Source organism: Macaca thibetana, chromosome 11, assembly GCF_024542745.1.
Source record: "Macaca thibetana thibetana isolate TM-01 chromosome 11, ASM2454274v1, whole genome shotgun sequence".
NCBI classification, from domain to species: domain Eukaryota; kingdom Metazoa; phylum Chordata; class Mammalia; order Primates; family Cercopithecidae; genus Macaca; species Macaca thibetana.
Window position 1 is genome coordinate 48,430,816 of NC_065588.1, and position 18,334 is coordinate 48,449,149.

General features: G+C 52.8%; 1 protein-coding gene across 2 annotated transcripts; it reads left to right on the top strand.

Annotated features, from left to right (window-relative positions):
* The first annotated feature begins 10,889 nt into the window (after positions 1–10,889).
* ATG101 (autophagy related 101) lies at positions 10,890–18,334 on the top strand. Of its 2 annotated transcripts, none has more exons than XM_050748796.1 (4): positions 10,890–11,184; positions 11,296–11,428; positions 14,470–14,797; positions 17,637–18,334. In XM_050748796.1, the coding sequence occupies exons 3-4, from the start codon at positions 14,546–14,548 to the stop codon at positions 18,039–18,041; spliced, it is 657 nt and encodes a 218-aa protein (XP_050604753.1). In that variant the 5' UTR covers positions 10,890–11,184; positions 11,296–11,428; positions 14,470–14,545; the 3' UTR covers positions 18,042–18,334. The 2 variants fall into 2 exon arrangements, with proteins under 2 accessions (XP_050604753.1, XP_050604754.1); XM_050748797.1 differs by having other exon boundaries at positions 10,919–11,013.

Consider the following 18,334-nt stretch of genomic DNA (forward strand, 5'->3'; position numbering starts at 1 on the left):
GCCTCCACTAGACATGCCTAGCTCATTGCAGGAGCCTGCAGTGGCCGACTAGCCCAGGGGTTACTGCAGGACCCTAGCAATATACTTAGCCGCAGATCTCAGGGTTGTCACAGTTCCTAATCTGGACACATTATTCTCTGATTATTGATTTCCACATCCATAAAACAGGAATAGACCCAGCCTCACAGAGCTTTTAGGATCAGAGGAGTGTGTGTGTAATGTTTAGCATGGGCTGGGTTTAAGTAAGCCCAAATTGGTAGTAGCTGTTGTATTCAGTGTTTTTTTTTTTTTTTTTTTTGAGACGGAGTCTTGCTCTGTCACCCAGGCTGGAGTGCAGTGGTGTGATCTCGGCTCACTGCAAGCTCCGCCTCCCAGGTTCACGCCATTCTCCTGCCTCAGCCTCTGGAGTAGCTGGGACTACAGGCGCCCGCCACCGCGCCCGGCTAATTTTTTGTGTTTTTAATAGAGAGGGGGTTTCACCGTGTTAGCCAGGATGGTCTCGATCTCCTGACCTCATGATCCGCCTGCCTCGGCCTCCCAAAGTGCTGGGGTTACAGGCGTGAGCCACCGGACTGGCCTGTATTCAGTGTTTTAACATTCTCAACATTCTCAACATTCCTCCCCACTCTCCTGCCACCCCAGCAAGAGGATCCAGGGATCTGGTGGCCCTCACCTTCTTGGCAAGAAGTCCCTACCTGTGCCCGTGTCCCCACGTAGGCCCTCCAACCCCCCGGGCTCATCAGTTGTTTAGTCAGCTGGCTTAAAATGCAGATTCCTGGGATCTACCCCCAAAGACTCAGATTTGGGGAGGCGAGGGGGCCCACGAAACTTCAGTCTTTTTTTTTTTTTTTTTGAGACGGAGTCTCGCTCTGTCTCCCGGGCTGGAGTGCAGTGGCCAGATCTCAGCTCACTGCAAGCTCCGCCTCCCGGGTTCCCGCCATTCTCCTGCCTCAGCCTCCCGAGTAGCTGGGACCACAGGCGCCGCCACCTCGCCCGGCTGATTTTTTGTGTTTTTAGTAGAGACGGGGTTTCGCCGTGTTAGCCAGGATGGTCTCGATCTCCTGACCTTGTGATCTGCCCGTCTCGGCCTCCCAAAGTGCTGGGATTACAGGCTTGAGCCACCGCGCCCGGCCAGAAACTTCGGTCTTAGGAAGTACCCAGGTGCTTGTAATGCAGGTAGCCTGGGGCCACCCTTTTAAGAAACAGACCCAGACGGACCTAACCTGAGGCCCACGGGAGTTGGTCACCATGCAGGGCATGGCACCCTTCCTGTGCTCAGTGCTCGCCCAGCCTCACTTTCCTTCTCTAGGACCCAGTAGGAGGCCTGAAGGCAGTGCCCTCACACATGTTCCTCGTAGCCCTTGGCCCAGGACCCCCAAGTCTCCACCTCCATGGCCCCTGGGAACTGGCTGGCTGAGGGGCAGTTCCTACTGGATGGGGCCAGACAGAATAGGGCTCTCGACTGGATAGGGGTGAGAAGGGCCTTCCCCAGTGCTCCAGCCACAGCTTGCGTGGAGCGCCCATCCACATGCCCTCACTCGGGTTCTGGGAGCACAGTCCAGCCTCAGGCCTGCTGAAGAGTCCACATGAGGCTGGGGTAGGGAGACCATGGCCCCGACCCTGGGACATGCTCCCAGCAGTGCTGTGGACTTCCAAACATGTATCCCTGGCATCGCCCCACCCAGCCCCAGACCCTTGAGCCAGGCTTTGTCAGCTGCGCCCGCACCTGATGACACGAGGCTATCAGTAGGTAGGCTTCTGTTTGCAGCCTGCCTCCAACTCCATGCTGCTCTCTGAGAAGGCCCTCCTCCTCACCGAGCCTCGGTTTCCCATCTGTTCAGTGGGGAGGTGAGGCTGGTTAGGAGCAGAGCTTGCTGGGAAATCTCCCGCCAGCCGGCTGGACCAAGTCCTCCTTTGTGTCACTTGACTCCAGCTCCCTGCCTTTAGCACAGACAGATGTAGGGACAGGACAGGACAGGCCACTGGGGAAGGCAAGAGGGCTGCTCAGATGCTCAGGGAGGGGCCAGGGCTGGGGGTGGAGTGGGGCCGAGGGAGCATCTCCATATCTATGGATGAGGTTAGCAGGTATTAGGGTCCACGCTGGCAGATTCTTTTCATCAGATGCTTGTGATTTCCAGCCCTAGCTGCCATCCCATGAGGACAGCCTGGCTATTCCCACTTCATAGGGGCACCATGGGAGAGTGGCAAAAGCAAGGACCCTGGAGCCCGAGGCCTGGGTTTACATCTTGGCTCCAGCTCTTACTAGCTGTGTGATTTGGGGCAAGTTTGTTAACCTTTCTGTGCCTCAGTGTTTTCACCTAGAAATAAGAAAACAAATTGAATCTATTTTACAAAGTTGCTGTAAGGATTACAGAAGTGAATATATACAAAGTGTTTTTTACAGTGCCTGGCACACAGCAAGCACCAAATAAATATTAGCTATTGTTTTTACAAAAGAGGAGAATTCATTTCAGAGAAAGGATATGACTTTCCCAAGGTCACCTGGCTTGTGAGTAGCCGAGCCGGGTGCGTCTGGCTACTTAGCCACTAGGTATCCCTGCCCAGGGCCTCGAAAATAAGAAGCTCCATTGATGGTCGTTCCTTTTCAGGACCCTGGCAATTAGGGTACAGGGTTGGGGGCTGGTTCCTCCAGCCCCACCCTGCCCCACCCTGCCCCGCCCAAGGGCTGGAGCCCGGAGGCAGGCCCTTTCTTTCCACTCAGCAACTGGAAGAACTGGCCTCCAACTCTTGCTATGGGATGGGAGGGCAAACAAGGGGGCATTGAGCCTGATGGGGCCTCACAATGGCTGCTCTGTCCAGGCTGGCCGGGGGCTGGGCCCATTTCCGACGGGGACAATAGTCAAAAGGCAGTGACGCCGGCAGGGCCTGGAATCCCAGGCGGGATTTTCCGAGGCCTCAAAGTCTGCTGTTTGTCCTCACGCGGAGACCCAGGAAGCCTGCCTCTCTGTCTCCCCCACCCCACCCACGCTGGGCCCAGTGCCCAGAGGTCCCTGGCCCCCTCCCCAGCCCTGAGGTGCCACTGTGACTGTGGAGGGGTGGCTTTGAGGTCTAGGGACTGAGGGGGAGCTCTGCACTCCGGCGGGGGGGTCTCTGCCTGTAGCCCTTCCCTGAGGCCAGTGTGGGGGAAGCTGCCCCACACCTGAGTTCCAGCCACCTGGTCTTGGTTATGGAGGGGTGTGGCAAGGATCAGCCTCCAGGGGGTGAGAAGCTCCTGAAGGTCATGGGTGACTGTGCTGTAATGGGGTGTCCTGTCCACATGGCCCGCTCTGAGCACCCAGCATGTTCAGTTGTGTGGCGGCAGCTCTGCTGCTGCAGAGGGCAGCCTGAGAGAGACTCATCAGAGGCAGGTGGCCGCTGTGTGGTCCCTGGACAATCAGCAGTGACATCCTTTTGCAGCCATGAGGCAGTTGTGCCAGGCACATCAGAGTCATGCCCTGGTGAGGCAGTGCTGGGCAGCCTTGTGTGAGCTGGACCTGGGATCCTAAGAGAGCTTTAGTTTAGACATCTGGACAAGCCCCAGCCCCTCTCTCACAAGTCCCTGACTGCAGCAGAGCCCCAGGGCCATTGGGCCTCCTTGGAAGATGAGGTTGAAGCGGGGGACCTCTGTCTATCTGGCATCCAGCCCTGCAGGGGCCTGGCCTTGCAGCCTTATAGTTCAGGGGGCAGCTGTACCGTCTTACCTGGGGCAGCCAGTGCTCAGCTCTGGGTTGCAGTCTCTGCCCCAAACCTCTGCCTGCATCCCTGCTCCAGCTTCAGGCTCTCAGGCCTCTTCCTGGGCCCTAGGCTGGAGACTGTCTGGTTTGGCCTAGGCTGGCCAGTGGGACTTTGAAACCTCCAGCCTCCAATGGTGGGTACATGAAGGAGTCAGTGCAAAGCAGAGGAAAAGCCCTTTTCACTCCCCAATGTCTCCTTTTCCACACAAGCCAGGGACATTCTGAAGGCAGGAGGCACATTTCCAGGTCCCCGGCTGGACTCGGAGCCGGTGGGAAACCTATGGGTCCCTGGAGGCCCTGGCCTTGGTTTCCACCTCCTGCCTGCCACTCCTGGGCCCGTGCTGTGTTCATCCTCCCCAGCACCCTGGCTCCCCCTCATCTCCTCCTGGGCCCTGACCCTGCCAGGCCAAGGGTGCCACTTGAGGTCTCCTCAAGGTCTGACCCAGGCGCTGGCACTGTCCAGTCCCAACTCAGGACCATAAATCAGGCCTGGCGTGGCCACAGGGGCTGGGGGTGGCAGCTGGGACAGGGAGGGGAGTGCGGGGGGGCCTGTCCTGGTACATGCTGCGTTAGCAGGGAGCAGTGCCCAGCCGCAAGCCAGGCGGGCAGGGTGCTGACTGTCACTGCGCTCCTAGCCTGGAGAACATCAGAGGAAAGGGGCCTCCAACCAGGGAGCCCAGCCTTGGCATAGCCAAGCGGGAAGTCTGGACTCCACCCCAGGGCCCCAGGTAGCTGGGATACCATGAGGACAGGTACAGAGATGCCCCCTGCCCCACAAGAAAGCAGGGACGGAAAAACAGCTCCCCAGAGGCAGATACAGGGACTGCCTTATCAGGGGCAGATAAACAGCCCCCTAACCTTTCGCAAGCACGGTCGTCCAGAATCCTCTTCCTTAAAGAATGACAGATGCTCAGAACGGCCTGCCAAAGGAACAGACCTTGCAGCAAGGAGAGACAGTCCCGCACCCCCGAGGGACGGAGGCACAGAAATAAAGCCCGGCTCCTACTCCAACTTGGCCAGACAAACACAGGCCTTTCTGGAAGAAAAACAAAAACAAAAACAAAAACAAAAAAACACCACACAACCCTTCCCCAGCATGGACAGATCCCTGGGTCCTCAGGAGAACAGACAGCACACATGCTGCTCCCGGCCTGGTCCTGGTCTCCAGGCTGCCTGGTGAGGTTGGCAGGTTGGGGCTGGGAGGCGCCCCTTTCTCACGCTCTCTGCCACTCTTTCATCCGCTCAGACATTTTCCCTGTCAGGGAGGGTGGGGGCTGGAAGTGACATCCCAGAAAGGGTGGGAGGTGGAAGAGCTGCTGCCTGCGATCCAGAGGGCAGATGTCAGAGAGGGACAGCTGGTCCTCCTCACCCCCGCAGTCTGCCCAGGCTAGAGGGTCAGCAGGCAGGGTGCTGGCTTTCCAGCCAGCCTGGCCCCCAGCAGGAACCCTGGCCTACGTCAGTCCCACTCATTGTTGTTGCTGGGGCTTGAGTCACTCCCTGTGACGCCACTGGGGTCAGTGCTGGAGCAGCTGGGGTGGCTTGTAGGGGCAGCTTTGGGGCTCAGTTCTCCCCTGGGCACACACCAGGATGAGTTGGGGCCATCTGAGGCCACACTCACCAGGCGAAGCCAGCTGCCTACTCCCAAGGTCTTGGGTTGGCCTTCAAGGTCTCCCCACAGGCCTTTGCTGCAGGCATGGCTCGGAGAGTCTCAGCCAGTTGCCTGTCTGCTTGGCGGCTGTGGCTCTGGGCTCTGGCTGAAAAGTCTGCTCTCTCTATCCTTGCCTCTCTCACCCCAGAACCTTCAATTTCCACTCTCTGCCCCCGTGCCCCCTGGCTTTTTTCTTCCCTCTTCTCCAGGGAGCTTTCCTAGAATAATTCCCACTTCCTCCTGGAATCAGCCCCCTTCCCTGCCATCTCTTCAGGTTGCTGCCTGCTGCTCTCTCAGGCTGTCCTGGTTTTCTCCTGGTGCCTGGTCACTTCTCAACTTGATGAGAGCAGGGCTTGGGATTCCTCTTCACTCTGAATACGTCGCTTTCTGTTTTTTGTTTGTTTTTTTGTTTTTCGAGACAGAGTCTTTCTCTGTTGCCCAGACTGGACTGCAGTGGTATGATCTTGGCTCACTGCAACCTCCACCTCCCAGTTTCAAGTCGTTCTCCTGCCTCCGCCTCCTGAGTAGCTGGGATTACAGGCATGTGCCAGCAGGCCCACCTACTTTTTGTATTTTTAGTAGAGATGGGGTTTCACCATGCTGGCCAGGCTGGTCTCGAACTCCTGACCTCAGGTGATCCAACGCCTCAGACTCCCAAAGTGCTGGGATTACAGGTGTGAGTCACCGTGCCCAGCCTGAATGTGTCACTTTCTATTCCAGGCAACAAGCATCTCTCCATCCTGGCCCTCTTGGGTCCCCACAAAACCTGCTGCCATTTCTTTCATACCACTTGTTGGGTTTTCTTACCCACAGGTATCTCCTGGTCCACCTCATCTGAAGACTCTGAGCTCCCAGAGGGCTAGAACTATGACTTGTCTCCCTTGGCATCACAAGGTATTACAAGGGCCTGGCATGTGGACAGTTCCACATGTGTGGCATGAATGAATGAACAGACGATTATATCTTGATCATCAGAGGTAGAGGCATAGAATGAGAGAATTCATCCCACACAGTCCCAGTTTTTTAACTACTCCCTCCCCTCCATGATGGGACTACTCAGAGGGGCTGAGACCCAGGGTTGCAATGAGAATTTCCCTGTAAGAATTCAGGGAGGTAAGAAGAGGCAAGTGTGGGTCAGCATGTGAGATAAAGAGGTGAGAAGATTCAGCCTCCCTTATGTTCCCCAGTCCAGCAGGCAAGGCTCCATGGAAAGGGTAAGTGCCGGAGTAGGTACATAAATGAGTGAAAAGACTGGTGGAAGGAGGAAAGAGCAGCTGCATGGCCTTGGGCATGTACTAGTCAGGGTTCTCCAGAGAAACAGAAGCAGTAGGACATAGACACAAACACATACTATATATAGTGAGAGTTTCTCCCCTATATATATGTGGCGGGAGAAAGAGAGGGATTTATTTATTTATTTATTTATTTATTTATTTATTTATTGAGACAGAGTTTCGCTCTTGTTGCCCAGGCTGAAGTGCAATGGTGAGATTTTGGCTCACCGCAACCTCTGCCTCCCGGGTTCAAGTGATTCTCCTGCCTCAGCCTCCTGAGCAGCTGGGATTACAGACATGCGCCACCACACCTGGCTAATTTTGTATTTTTAGTAGAAACGGGGTTTCTCCATGTTGGTCAGGCTGGTCTCGAACTCCCGACCTCGGGTGATCCGCCTACCTCGGCCTCCCAAAGTGCTGGGATTACAGGCGTGAGCCACCGCGCCCGGCCGAGAGGGATTTATTATAAGTAACTAGCTGACAAGTCCTAAGATCTGAAGTCAGGAAAGCTGATGGTGTCATTTCAGTCTTGAGATGCAGGAGAAGCAGCTCTCTGAAGGCAGTTGGAGACTGAAAGCAGGAAAAGACTGATGTCCCAGTTCTAAGACAGTCAGGCAGGAATTCCCCTTACTCACTGAAGGGTCAACCTTTTGGTTCTACTAGGCCTTCAACTGATTGGATGAAGCCCCTCTACACGGGGAAGGGAAATTGGCTTCACTCAGTCTGCCAGTTCCAATGTTAGGCTCATCAGAACACCCCACAGACACACCCAGAATCATACTTAACCAACTGTCTAGGTACCCTGTGTCCCAGTCAAGCTGACACGTAAAATTAAGCATCACAGCAAACCACTATGCATCACTATGTATGACTGGGCTTCAGTTATAACATTAGTAAATCAGAAAGTGGGGTGTTGGGGAGGTGAACTGTATCTACCTTGAATGGTAGTTGGCAAAATCAGCACAATAGGGTCTGTGAGTGCTGGCATGGTGCCTAGTAAGGCTCAATGATTGGTGGTAGTGATGATGATGATGTTGATGATGATGATGTCAGGCTAGTGGCCGCAAAGGGCTGTGAGATGGAGTGTGTGGATGGCCAGAGAGATCAGTCTCTCCCCTTATTCAATGGCAGTCTCTGGGGATGGGCTCTGGTACCTCCTCCACTCCAGGACTGGTTCCAACCTCCCTTGGTCCCTCTCTTTCAGCTCCTTACAGACCCTTCCCTCTCAATATTTCCTCCTGATTGCTTTCTGGTTTTGTGCAGCTTCCCGAAAACATTGCTGGTCTGCAGGGCAGGCAGCTTTCTCTTTCTCCCAGGAGAGGCACCTACACCTGGGATACGAGGCAAGGGCTGAACAAGGGCAGAACTGTGGGGAGGAAGGAAAGAAGATAGGGAACAGATGATGGAGGAAAGGCCAGCCAGAGGAGGAGCTTGTGCAGCCAGGTTTGGAAGACCTGAATGGGAGGAGGAAGCCTAAGGCTGAGGTGGTGACAGTGGTGTGCTGGAGCCAGCTGGCACTGGCCCCCAAGGGCTGATTCTAACCTTGACAATCAACATGCAATCATCCATCCATTCTGGACTCTGCATTCATTGATGTCTTGTAGCTTGAAATCACCTATGGCAGAAAATGGGCAAATGCTACAAAGCAAGGCATTTCCCCTACCAGAGAGCAGGTGTGAAGCATTTATCAGGACACCACTGGTGGGTGAGGGTGTATTGGAGAGCAGTGGTACATAGGGGAGAGTTGGCTAAAGAAGTCAGCCAGAAAGAGAGCTCCCATAGTGGTAAAGAGTTTTGGATTTGAATTCAAGGCTCTGTTATTTACTGAGTGACCTTGGGCCACTTACTTAACCTCTCCCCAATCACTTTCTTTTTTTTTTTTGAGACGGAGTCTTGCTCTGTCGCCTGGGCTGGAGTGCAGCGGCCGGATCTCTCAGCTCACTGCAAGCTCCGCCTCCCGGGTTCACGCCATTCTCCTGCCTCAGCCTCCCAAGTAGCTGGGACTACAGGCGCTCGCCACCGTGCCCAGCTAGTTTTTTGTATTTTTTAGTAGAGACGGGGTTTCACCGTGTTAGCCAGGATGGTCTCGATCTCCTGACCTCGTGATCCGCCCATCTCGGCCTCCCAAAGTGCTGGGATTACAGGCTTGAGCCACCGCGCCCGGCCCCCAATCACTTTCTTTTTCTTTTTTCTTTTTCTTTTTTTTTTTGAGACGGAGTCTCGCTCTTTCGCCAGGCTGGAGTGCAGTGGTGTCATCTCTGCTCACTGCAACCTCTGCCTCCTCGGTTCAAGCGATTCTCCTGCCTCAGCCTCCAGAGTAGTGGGCATTACAGGTATGTGCCACCAAGCCTGGCTTTTTTTAATTTTAATTTTTATTTTTAGTAGAGACGGGGTATCACCATGTTGGTTAGGCTGGTCTTGAACTCATGACCCCAAATGATCCACCCACCTCGGCCCCCCAAAGTGCTGGGATTACAAGCATGAGCCACCATGCCTGGCCCAATTTCTCATCTATATTGCAGGATTGATTAGTATCAGGTTTAAATTTATATGTACATATATATGGTATTTAAAATCATGACCTGTCCATTCCACCTAATAAATGTTATCTATTATCATTTTGGAAGATAAAAGCATGTGTTTGAAAAACGAGCTTTTTTTTTTTTTTTTTTTTTTTTTTTTTTTTTTTTTTTGAGACAGGGTCTCGCTCAGTTGCCCAGGCTGGAATGCCATGGTGCAATCTCAGCTCATTGCAACCTCCACCTCCCAGGTTCAAGCAATTCTTCTGCCTCAGCCTCCCAAGTAGCTGGGATAACAGGTGCTTGCCACCACACCCGGCTAATTTTTTTTATATTTTTGGTAGAGATGAGATTTCACCATGTTGGCCAGGCTGGTCTCAAACTCCTGACCTCAAGTGATCCGTCAGCCTCGGCCTCCCAAAGTACTGGGATTACAGGCATAAACCACCACGCCCAACTTTTTTTTTTTTGAGACAGGATCTTGTTTTGTCATTCAGCCTGCAGTGTAGCGGCATGATTATAGCTCACTGCAGCTTCAACCTCCTGGGCTCAAGTGATCCTCCACCTCAGCCTCTGACGTAGCTGGGACTACAGGGGTACGCCAACATGCCCAGCTAATTTTTAAATTTTTATTTTAAAGATGGGAGTCTCACTATGTTGACAGGGCTGGTCTTGAACTCCCGGCCTCAGGTGATGCTCCGTCCTCAGCCTCCCAAAGTGTTGGGATCACAGGCGTGAGGCACCCCAGTGGCCAGAAAACAAGCATGGTAAACACCAAGTAACATCTTAAGAGCGCCTGCTATTGGAGGTGGGTGCATTAACGGAGCTCTCGAACCCCTGTCTGCTCTGGGCTTACAATCTACATGGATAACCAAATGCGCTCCAGGAAGTTACACAGCACTAAAAATACATTTGCATTCATATTACACTTCACAGGTCACAAAAATCTTTCATATGACTTATCTCCTGTGATCCTCACAACAGCCCCCTGTTTATAGAGAGCATCAGAAAGGATGAGTGATGTTAAGGGTCACGCAGACAAGCAATGGCCGAATTACTAGCCTCCGAAGGACTGTCACCAGATTGGTCACCGTGGAGTACCAAGTAGTGCTGCTGCATAAAGGCAACACTGAGAGATGAAGCCCCTTTCTCCAGCATCTGTGTGGGTGGAGGGCCAGGGATCCTGTCTGTTACACACATTGAACAAACTCAAGTTTTGCCATCCACTGGGCGTCCTGCAGCACAGCGGTGTGGGCGCATCTCCAGGAACTCTCCCTACGGGGTATGCCCCTCATCTTGTGGCGATCGGTGCTCCTTCCAGGCCTCTCAGTCCGGACTGAGTTGGGCACCCTGTCTGCGTCCCCGGGCCGGGCTCGCAGCCAATGACTCCGCTCGGCCTAGGGAGGCGGCCGAGAGCCCATCGGGCTCCTCCTTCTCTCTAGTCTCTATGGCGGAAGTGAGTTGTCCCAGCCGAAACACCACAGCGTTCTCGGTGGTGGGTTGAATGGACTCGTCCATATAAGGGGGATCATCATCACCATCAAATCTTAAAATCCAAGACATAACCACGAAAAGAGCAGCCCCCAGATAGAGAGCAACACATAACTATTTGTGTGTGCTCCTGTGACTACGCGGATCATGTGGGCGGCTATATGCATGCGAGGACCCGGCTAGCCGGGTACGTGCCCCCTCCGGGGCCACGGGATCCGGTGAGCCTCCCGGCGCGCGGGGGGCGGTGCGGCTTCCGGTCCCGGCTCGGCCTCCGACCCAGGTGGTCTGGAGCCTGCCGGGAGAGTGTTGGCATCTCAGAGGCTGGTTGCGGACGGGGGTTGGGGGAGGTGGGAGCTGTTTTAACCGTCTCCCCCCTCTCCTGTGCCGGCGTGGGCATCCCCTGGGGCGGCGGAACGGGGGCCCTCCTCCAGCTTCCGAGTCCAGCCAGCCTGGGCGCGGGGCGCCGCCCCCGAGACACCCGAGGAGTCCGCTCTTCCCTGATTACGTGGACGGTGGAGGTTTGCTCGTAGTGGCGGCCGGGGGTACGGGCCCCGGGCGGGAATTCCTTCCTGCGTCCGTCCCGAGTCTCTTGATATGAAGCCAAGTAAGCTTTCTGGTTTTGCTTTTAGCCGGCCTCTTGTGGTTCAGCGCCGCGCGGAGGTTGACGCGTACCTGTGGAGGTCGCACCTGGGCGTGAGGAGGAGGAGGAGGAAGGGCATGAGCCGAGCTTGAGGAATCTGTGCTCCAAACTCTACACTCAAGGTGGGAATTGGCGCACTCTCTACTCCGACCAGGCTTGAGAAGGCGGCTGTTAACCTCTGCAACTCGGGGGGACCAGAGGGACGAGACTTGCCAGACCCTACTCTGGTGGGCCCTGCTGCTCACTGCTCACTGTGTGGTACAGGAGACAACAAGGTTTTCACAGACCAAATGTGGCTGCTGTGGGAAGGAGAATGGGGTTGGTCAGGACTGACTTCTTGGAGGAGTGGATTCTAAAATAGCACGTAGAGTGAGGGAGGAGCCCAGGCTTGGGGCACAAGTGAGATGTATGGCTTGTATGAACGATTGAGGGGGACACAAGAGGGAGAAGTCGTGGAAGAAAGGGAGCCAGACCAGAGCCAGGAGTCTCCAGATGGGAAGAAGACTGCTGGATGGAGTGGAACTGGAGGGCAAAACGAGCAAGAGAGCCCTTCTCATTCTTGATCCAAGCATGTAGAAGAAACTAATCTAGCAGCCCCTGGAAGGACCTGGAATTCCTGGGTTGGGATGAATTGAGCAGTTGTTTTGTACAAAGTACTAGGAATTACCATTATAGTGATGAATGGAATATAGTCTCTGCCCTATAAGCAGAATATAGGAATTGTCTGCCTAGTGGTAGAAACAAAAACAAAACGTGATGGTACAGGTAGACGCGAGCTGATCGCCAGGTGAGAGGCAGAGCTGGCCTGATCTCTGCGCAGTCCGCAGACTGTTGCCCTGTATCCTGTGCTGAGCAACAGTTTAAAAGGGGGCAGACACAAACTGAAATATATTTTTTATTTTCACCGTCTGTCAACCAGATGAGTGAAATACACTTAGAAGAGAGCTGCCGGGATTCCATGCAGATAAGATGTGATGTGGAACAGGCATGATTTTGAGGACTGGGGACCTTCAGCCTGTAGAAAGGGTGAGGGGGTGGTGGAACAGCTGCCCCTAAATAAAAACTCACTTGTGGAAAAGAGGTGAGACTTTATGTGACTTTGGGTACCAAAACTAAAACTAAAAGTAGTTTGAAGCACTAAGAGACAGATTCTTCAGTAGAAAGAATAACTGGACTGGGTGCGGTAATCCCAGCACTTTGGGAGGCCGAGGCAGGTGGATGTCTTGAGCTCAGGAGTTCGAGACCAGCCTGGGTAACATGGCGAAACCCTTTCTCTACCAAAAATACAAAAAATTAGCCAGGTGTGGTGGTGTGCACCTGTGTTCCCAGCTGCTGGAGAGGCTGGGATGGGAGCCTGGGAGGCGGAAGTTGCAATGAGCAGAGATTGTGCCACTGTACTCCAGCCTGGGTGATGGAGTGAGACCCCATCTCATGAATAAAATAAATAAATCAGAATAACTGAATAGAACTTCCTGAACATTGAGTGGTTGTTGTGAGAGCTAGTGAATTCCCTGTCAGGGGAAGTTTGCAAGCTGAATACTCTGAGTTATAAGGAACTTGAAGTTCCCTCTCCCTCTGGGCATGTATTTAGTTATTTACTATGTTCTGGTTCTCAAGTCTCTTGTCTCTCCTTCCCACTCCCTCTACCACTACTGTTGTATAGCCTTGCGTCATCTCTTGGCAATAACAATGTACTAATGAATACTTAGTGGATGTTTACTACCTGTCAGATACTGCTTTTAGTGTTTTATACATGCTAACTCATTCAGCCCTCAACCCTTTCAAGGTAGCCATTATTATCTCTTTTGTATATATGGCAGATAGGTGTTAAGTAACTTGCCCAAGATCATGAGCATGGAGCAAGTGGCAGACCTGGAGTTCCAGTCCATGTTGTATGACTTTCAAGTCATCGTTTTTAACCACTATTCTACTGTATTTTACATGTGTTACCTTAATTCTCACTGCTATTCCCGTTTACAGATAAGAAGTTCAGAGAGGTTGAGTGATTTGCTTAAAGTCACAGAGCAAGATGTAGATGAGGTGAGATTCAAACCCAGGACTCCAGGGCATTAAAAACCCCCACACCTGATTATGCTGCCTCCTGTAACTACATCTACTGTAGTGGTCTTTAACTGACTTCCCTGCCCAGCCTTTGTGCCTTAAATCCACAAGTTTTTACCCTGGAGTCTGTGGATGTGGGTGTCCCTAGAAATAGGTGAGATTTGGTATGTGTGTGTGTGTCATGTTTTTAAAGCCCAGCCTTCATGGCTTCATTGACTTCTCTGAGTAGTTTGTGACCCCAATACAGTTTAGAGCCATTCTTTGCCCTTTAGCCAGAGGTACTTTTCTTTTTTTTTGAGTTTATTACTTTGTTATTTATTTATTTATTTATTTTTGAGACAGGGTCTCACTTTGTCACTCAGGGTGGAGCACAGTGGCATGATCTCAGCTCACTGCAGCCTCAGCCTCCCATGTTTAAGTTATCCTCCTGCCTCAGCCCCTCAAGTGGCTGGGACTACAGGCGCCTGCCACCAGGCCCAGCTAATTTTTTGTATTTTTGGTAGAGATGGGGTTTTATCATGTTGCCCAGGCTGGTCTTGAACTTTTGGCTCAAGTGATTTGCCTCAGCCTCCCAAATTGCTGGGATTAATGTGAGCCACCACACCTGGCCCAGAGGTACTTTTCTGATGCACAGATTTGATCTTGGCACAGTGCGCTGCTCTTAGGACAGAGTTCAAATGCCTTAACCTGTTCATTCAAGGTCCGAGGAAATCAAACTCGTCTTTCTGTACTTCTTACTCCCACCCTGTACTCTCTCCATGGTGATAATCTTTAGTTGCCTGCTTTTCCTTCATTCTGTCAGCCTGAGGGCAGGGGCCGTGCTTGCCTTTGATGTCTAGTACCTGACAAAGGTTGCACAGTGAGCATCTGCTGTAAACTACACTGAAGGTTGTAAAATGGAATCCCGGCCTGTCGTTTGGACTGGTAACTTTGAAGCTCTTGCGCTTTCTGATCCTGAGAGTTGATGATTCTCTGATAGTCTGTGCTGCCAAAATGCAGAGAAGGGCCAGTGGAGGCAGAGGCCGAGCTGAGCCTAGAAGGAAGTGAACAGATAACATGTGGACTATTCTTGTCAGCATTCTGACCTGGGCTCCTCTTGCAGGGTGGCCCTTGGGTAGGGTGAAGATCCCTTGTCTTTATCCTTGTTCCCCACCTTGGTGTGGGTTACTGGGTGCAGGATGAACTGTCGCTCGGAGGTGCTGGAGGTGTCGGTGGAGGGGCGACAGGTGGAGGAAGCCATGCTGGCTGTGCTGCACACGGTGCTCCTGCACCGCAGCACGGGCAAGTTCCACTACAAGAAGGAGGGCACCTACTCCATTGGCACCGTGGGCACCCAGGATGTTGACTGTGACTTCATCGACTTCACTTACGTGCGCGTCTCTTCTGAGGAACTGGATCGTGCCCTGCGCAAGGTTGTCGGGGAGTTCAAGGTAAGGGTGTGGCACAGCGGATGGCGGGGCCTAGGGTGCCCTCCACCCCAGCTTGCTGTTGAACCAGCCTCTTCTTCCTGAGTGTGTGAATCGGGTTCTTTCAGGTTCTGAGAAACAGGCGTGTTGAGAGCTCCTCTTCAGGGGAGGGCGTGTGTGCGTGCGCGAACGGTGGTGAGGGAGGGAGACACTCATAAATGTGCTTGGGGGAGAAGGAAGAACAGGAAGCTGAGAAGTGTTGGTGGCCAGGCCCCCTGGGGCCATCCTTGCTTCTGTGGTCTTGACCTTCTCTCTGGCTACAGCTCTCTCTGCTTCTGTTTCCACTTTTCCTTTCCCACATGAAACTCCCCCAGAGGGTGGCTTGCTTGGCTCAGGTGGCTGCCATCCACAGATCTGTTTTGGCGGTGTGGCATTGTGTGCCTGGGTGGAAGAAAGATGTGGAAGGGACATGGCTGGCTGCTGCTGTTGGTCACCTCAGGAGGTGGAAGTGGTAGTGTGGTTTCTCCTCTGGTCTTTGTTCAGAGTCACAGTGTTTGACCATTTCACTGAGTGGGTACTTTTAAATTTTAAAGTAGCGAAGATAATTTTTCTTTTTTCCTTTTTTTTTTGAGACACAATCTCACTGTGTCACCCCAGTCTTGAACTCCTGGGCTTGAGCAGTCCTCCCACTGCAGCCTTCCAAGCAGCTGGGACCACAGGTGTACACCACTACCACCACACCCGGCTAATTTTCGACGATTTTTTTTGCCAGGCCTGGTGGCTACACCTGTGGTCTCAGCACTTTGGGAGGCTAAGGTGGCCAGATTGCTTGAGCCCAGGAGCTCAAGACCAGCCCCGGAAACATGGCGAAACTCCGTCTCCACAAAAAATACAAAAATTAGTGGGACGTAGTGGCACATGCCTGTAGTCCCAGGTGCTTGAGCAGCTGACGCGGGAGGATTGCTTGAGCTTAGGAGTTCGAGACTGCAGTGAGCCGTGATCACGCTACTGTACTCCAGCATGGGTGACAGAGCAAGACCCTGTCTCCAAAAAAAAAAGAATTTTTTTTTGTAAAGATGGGGTGTCACTGTGTTTCCCAGGCTGATCTTGAACTCCAGGCTGGTCTTGAACTACTGGCATGAGCCTAAAGGCATCTGCTCTGGGGTTAGAACACAGGGGAGCTGTGTGTCTGACTTTCATTCCATAAGTACTTGCAGAGCCCTTCACTGTGTTGAGTACTGTGTGCTCGTTGCAGGGGATTGCCCAGTGTCAGGCGAAAGCTGTCCCTCATTGTCCCGCCAAACCCAGAAAGGGCAAGTTCATCAGCGGTTTCCCAGTCACCCTCAAGAGCAGCAGCAGCTCTCAGCTCTCTGTCCTCCAGGTGTCCGTAAGAGGCAGGTGGAGCAGAGTGGTGAAGAGCATAGGCTTTGGAGCCGCACTCTACCACCCAGCAAGTGTGTGACCTTGGGCTAGTGGTTCCACTCAAAATTGGAATAGTAATCCTACCTGCCTCAAAGGGTGTGTGCACTGCAAGGACTGAATAAGTCAGATATGCCCAGTGTTTGGAACAGAACCTGGCACACAGTAAACATTAGAGATACTCATTCAAGGTTACTTGACCTTGGTTTGTCAATGAAGGAGAGCCTCTTCCCTGATGAGTGTGGTTCAGGATTTCAGGCATCCTTACCCTCTGGGTTGGCATTAACTCAGATGGAAAGGAGCTTCAGGGTCCTGGCTGCCCTAGGAAGAGGAGTTTGGGACCACCCACACCCATGGGGTGGCAAGGGCAGAATCATTGGACTGGATGGTCCTGTTTGCTTCTCAGGGAAGAAGAGGGAGAAGCACCAGGTCTAGTCTGTCCTTCAACTTCCCTTCCCCATTCTGTTGCTTGGTTTCCCTCTTTTTGAGCAAGGATCACTGGGCTCTACAGTTCCCTCTTCCTGCGCTCATAAAAGAGACTGTGAACTGGGCGCAGTGGCTTGCAACTGTAATCCCAGCACTTTGGGAGGCTGAGGCAGGAGGATTGCTTGAGCCCAGGAGTTCGAGACCAGCCTGGATAATGTAACAATACCCCATCTCTAACAAAATAAAAAAAATTAAAAATTAGCCAAGTGTGCCTGTAGTATCAGCTACTCAGGAGGCTAACATGGGAGGATCGCTTGAGCCCAGGATTCCGAGGCTGCAGTGAGCCATGATTGCTCCACTACCCTCCAGCCTGGGTGACAGAGTAAGACCCAGTCTCTTTAAAAAATATCGAAAGAATTATGTTTAATTGGCAGTGGAGAAGACAAATAGTTTACAGGGGAAGAGGGAGATGTTGATGAGGGGATTAGAACATTTTGAAGGATATGGGCTAAAGGGGTGGTGTGGAAGGAGAAGGCCCTTAATGCAATGTAAAGGTGAAAAGCAAGGATTTAGAAATCAGACAATCCAGATTCAAACCCTGGTCCAGCCATCCATAGGCATGTGACTCTTGCAAGTTACCTTACTTCTGTAAGCCTCATCGTGCCTTGGTGAAAGCTCATGGGGTTGTTGGGAGGAGCCAGTGGAATTGTGTATGTTAAGTTCCTGGCACAGAATATGTGCCTGCAGACCAGTAGTTATTCCTGTAATATCAGTTCTTCACCAAGCTGGAGGAATTGGGCTTGGAGACGGATTTTGTTGGTTTGCTTGAACTATTCAGGTTGGCAGTTTGCTGTGTCACTTCACCCAAATCGTTTACCCTCTCCCAGTCTTGTTTCCTTGCCATCCCTGGATGATTACTAGAGCTAAGAGAGCATAATTCCCTGGGGTGTGGGAAGCAGGCCCTCACAGGTGGGAACTCAGAGGCCTTGGCATGCTCATTCGTTCCCTTCTTCCCCAGGATGCGCTGCGCAACTCTGGTGGTGATGGGCTGGGGCAGATGTCCTTGGAGTTCTACCAGAAGAAGAAGTCTCGCTGGCCTTTCTCAGACGAGTGCATTCCATGGGAAGTGTGGACGGTCAAGGTACATGTGGTAGCCCTGGCCACGGAGCAGGAGCGGCAGATCTGCCGGGAGAAGGTGGGTGAGAAACTCTGCGAGAAGATCATCAACATCGTGGAGGTGATGAATCGGCATGAGTACTTGCCCAAGATGCCCACACAGTCGGAGGTGGATAACGTGTTTGACACAGGCTTGCGGGACGTGCAGCCCTACCTCTACAAGATCTCCTTCCAGATCACTGATGCCCTGGGCACCTCGGTCACCACCACTATGCGCAGGCTCATCAAAGACACCCTTGCCCTCTGAGCCTCGCCGGATCCCTGGGAGCTCCTTGATGGCTCCCAGACCTTGGCTTTTGGGGATTGTACTATTGGGCCTTTGGCTCTGCTGCCTGCTTGGGATTGTTGGTGAGACTTGGAAGGGGCAGCCCCCGCTGGCTTCTTGGTTTTGTGGTTGCCAGCCTCTGGTCATCCTTTTAATCTTTGCTGACGGTTCAGTCCTGCCTGTACTGTCTCTCCATAGCCCTGGTGTGGTCCCCCTTCTTTCTCCACTGTACAGAAGAGCCACCACTGGGATGGGGAATAAAGTTGAGAACGTGA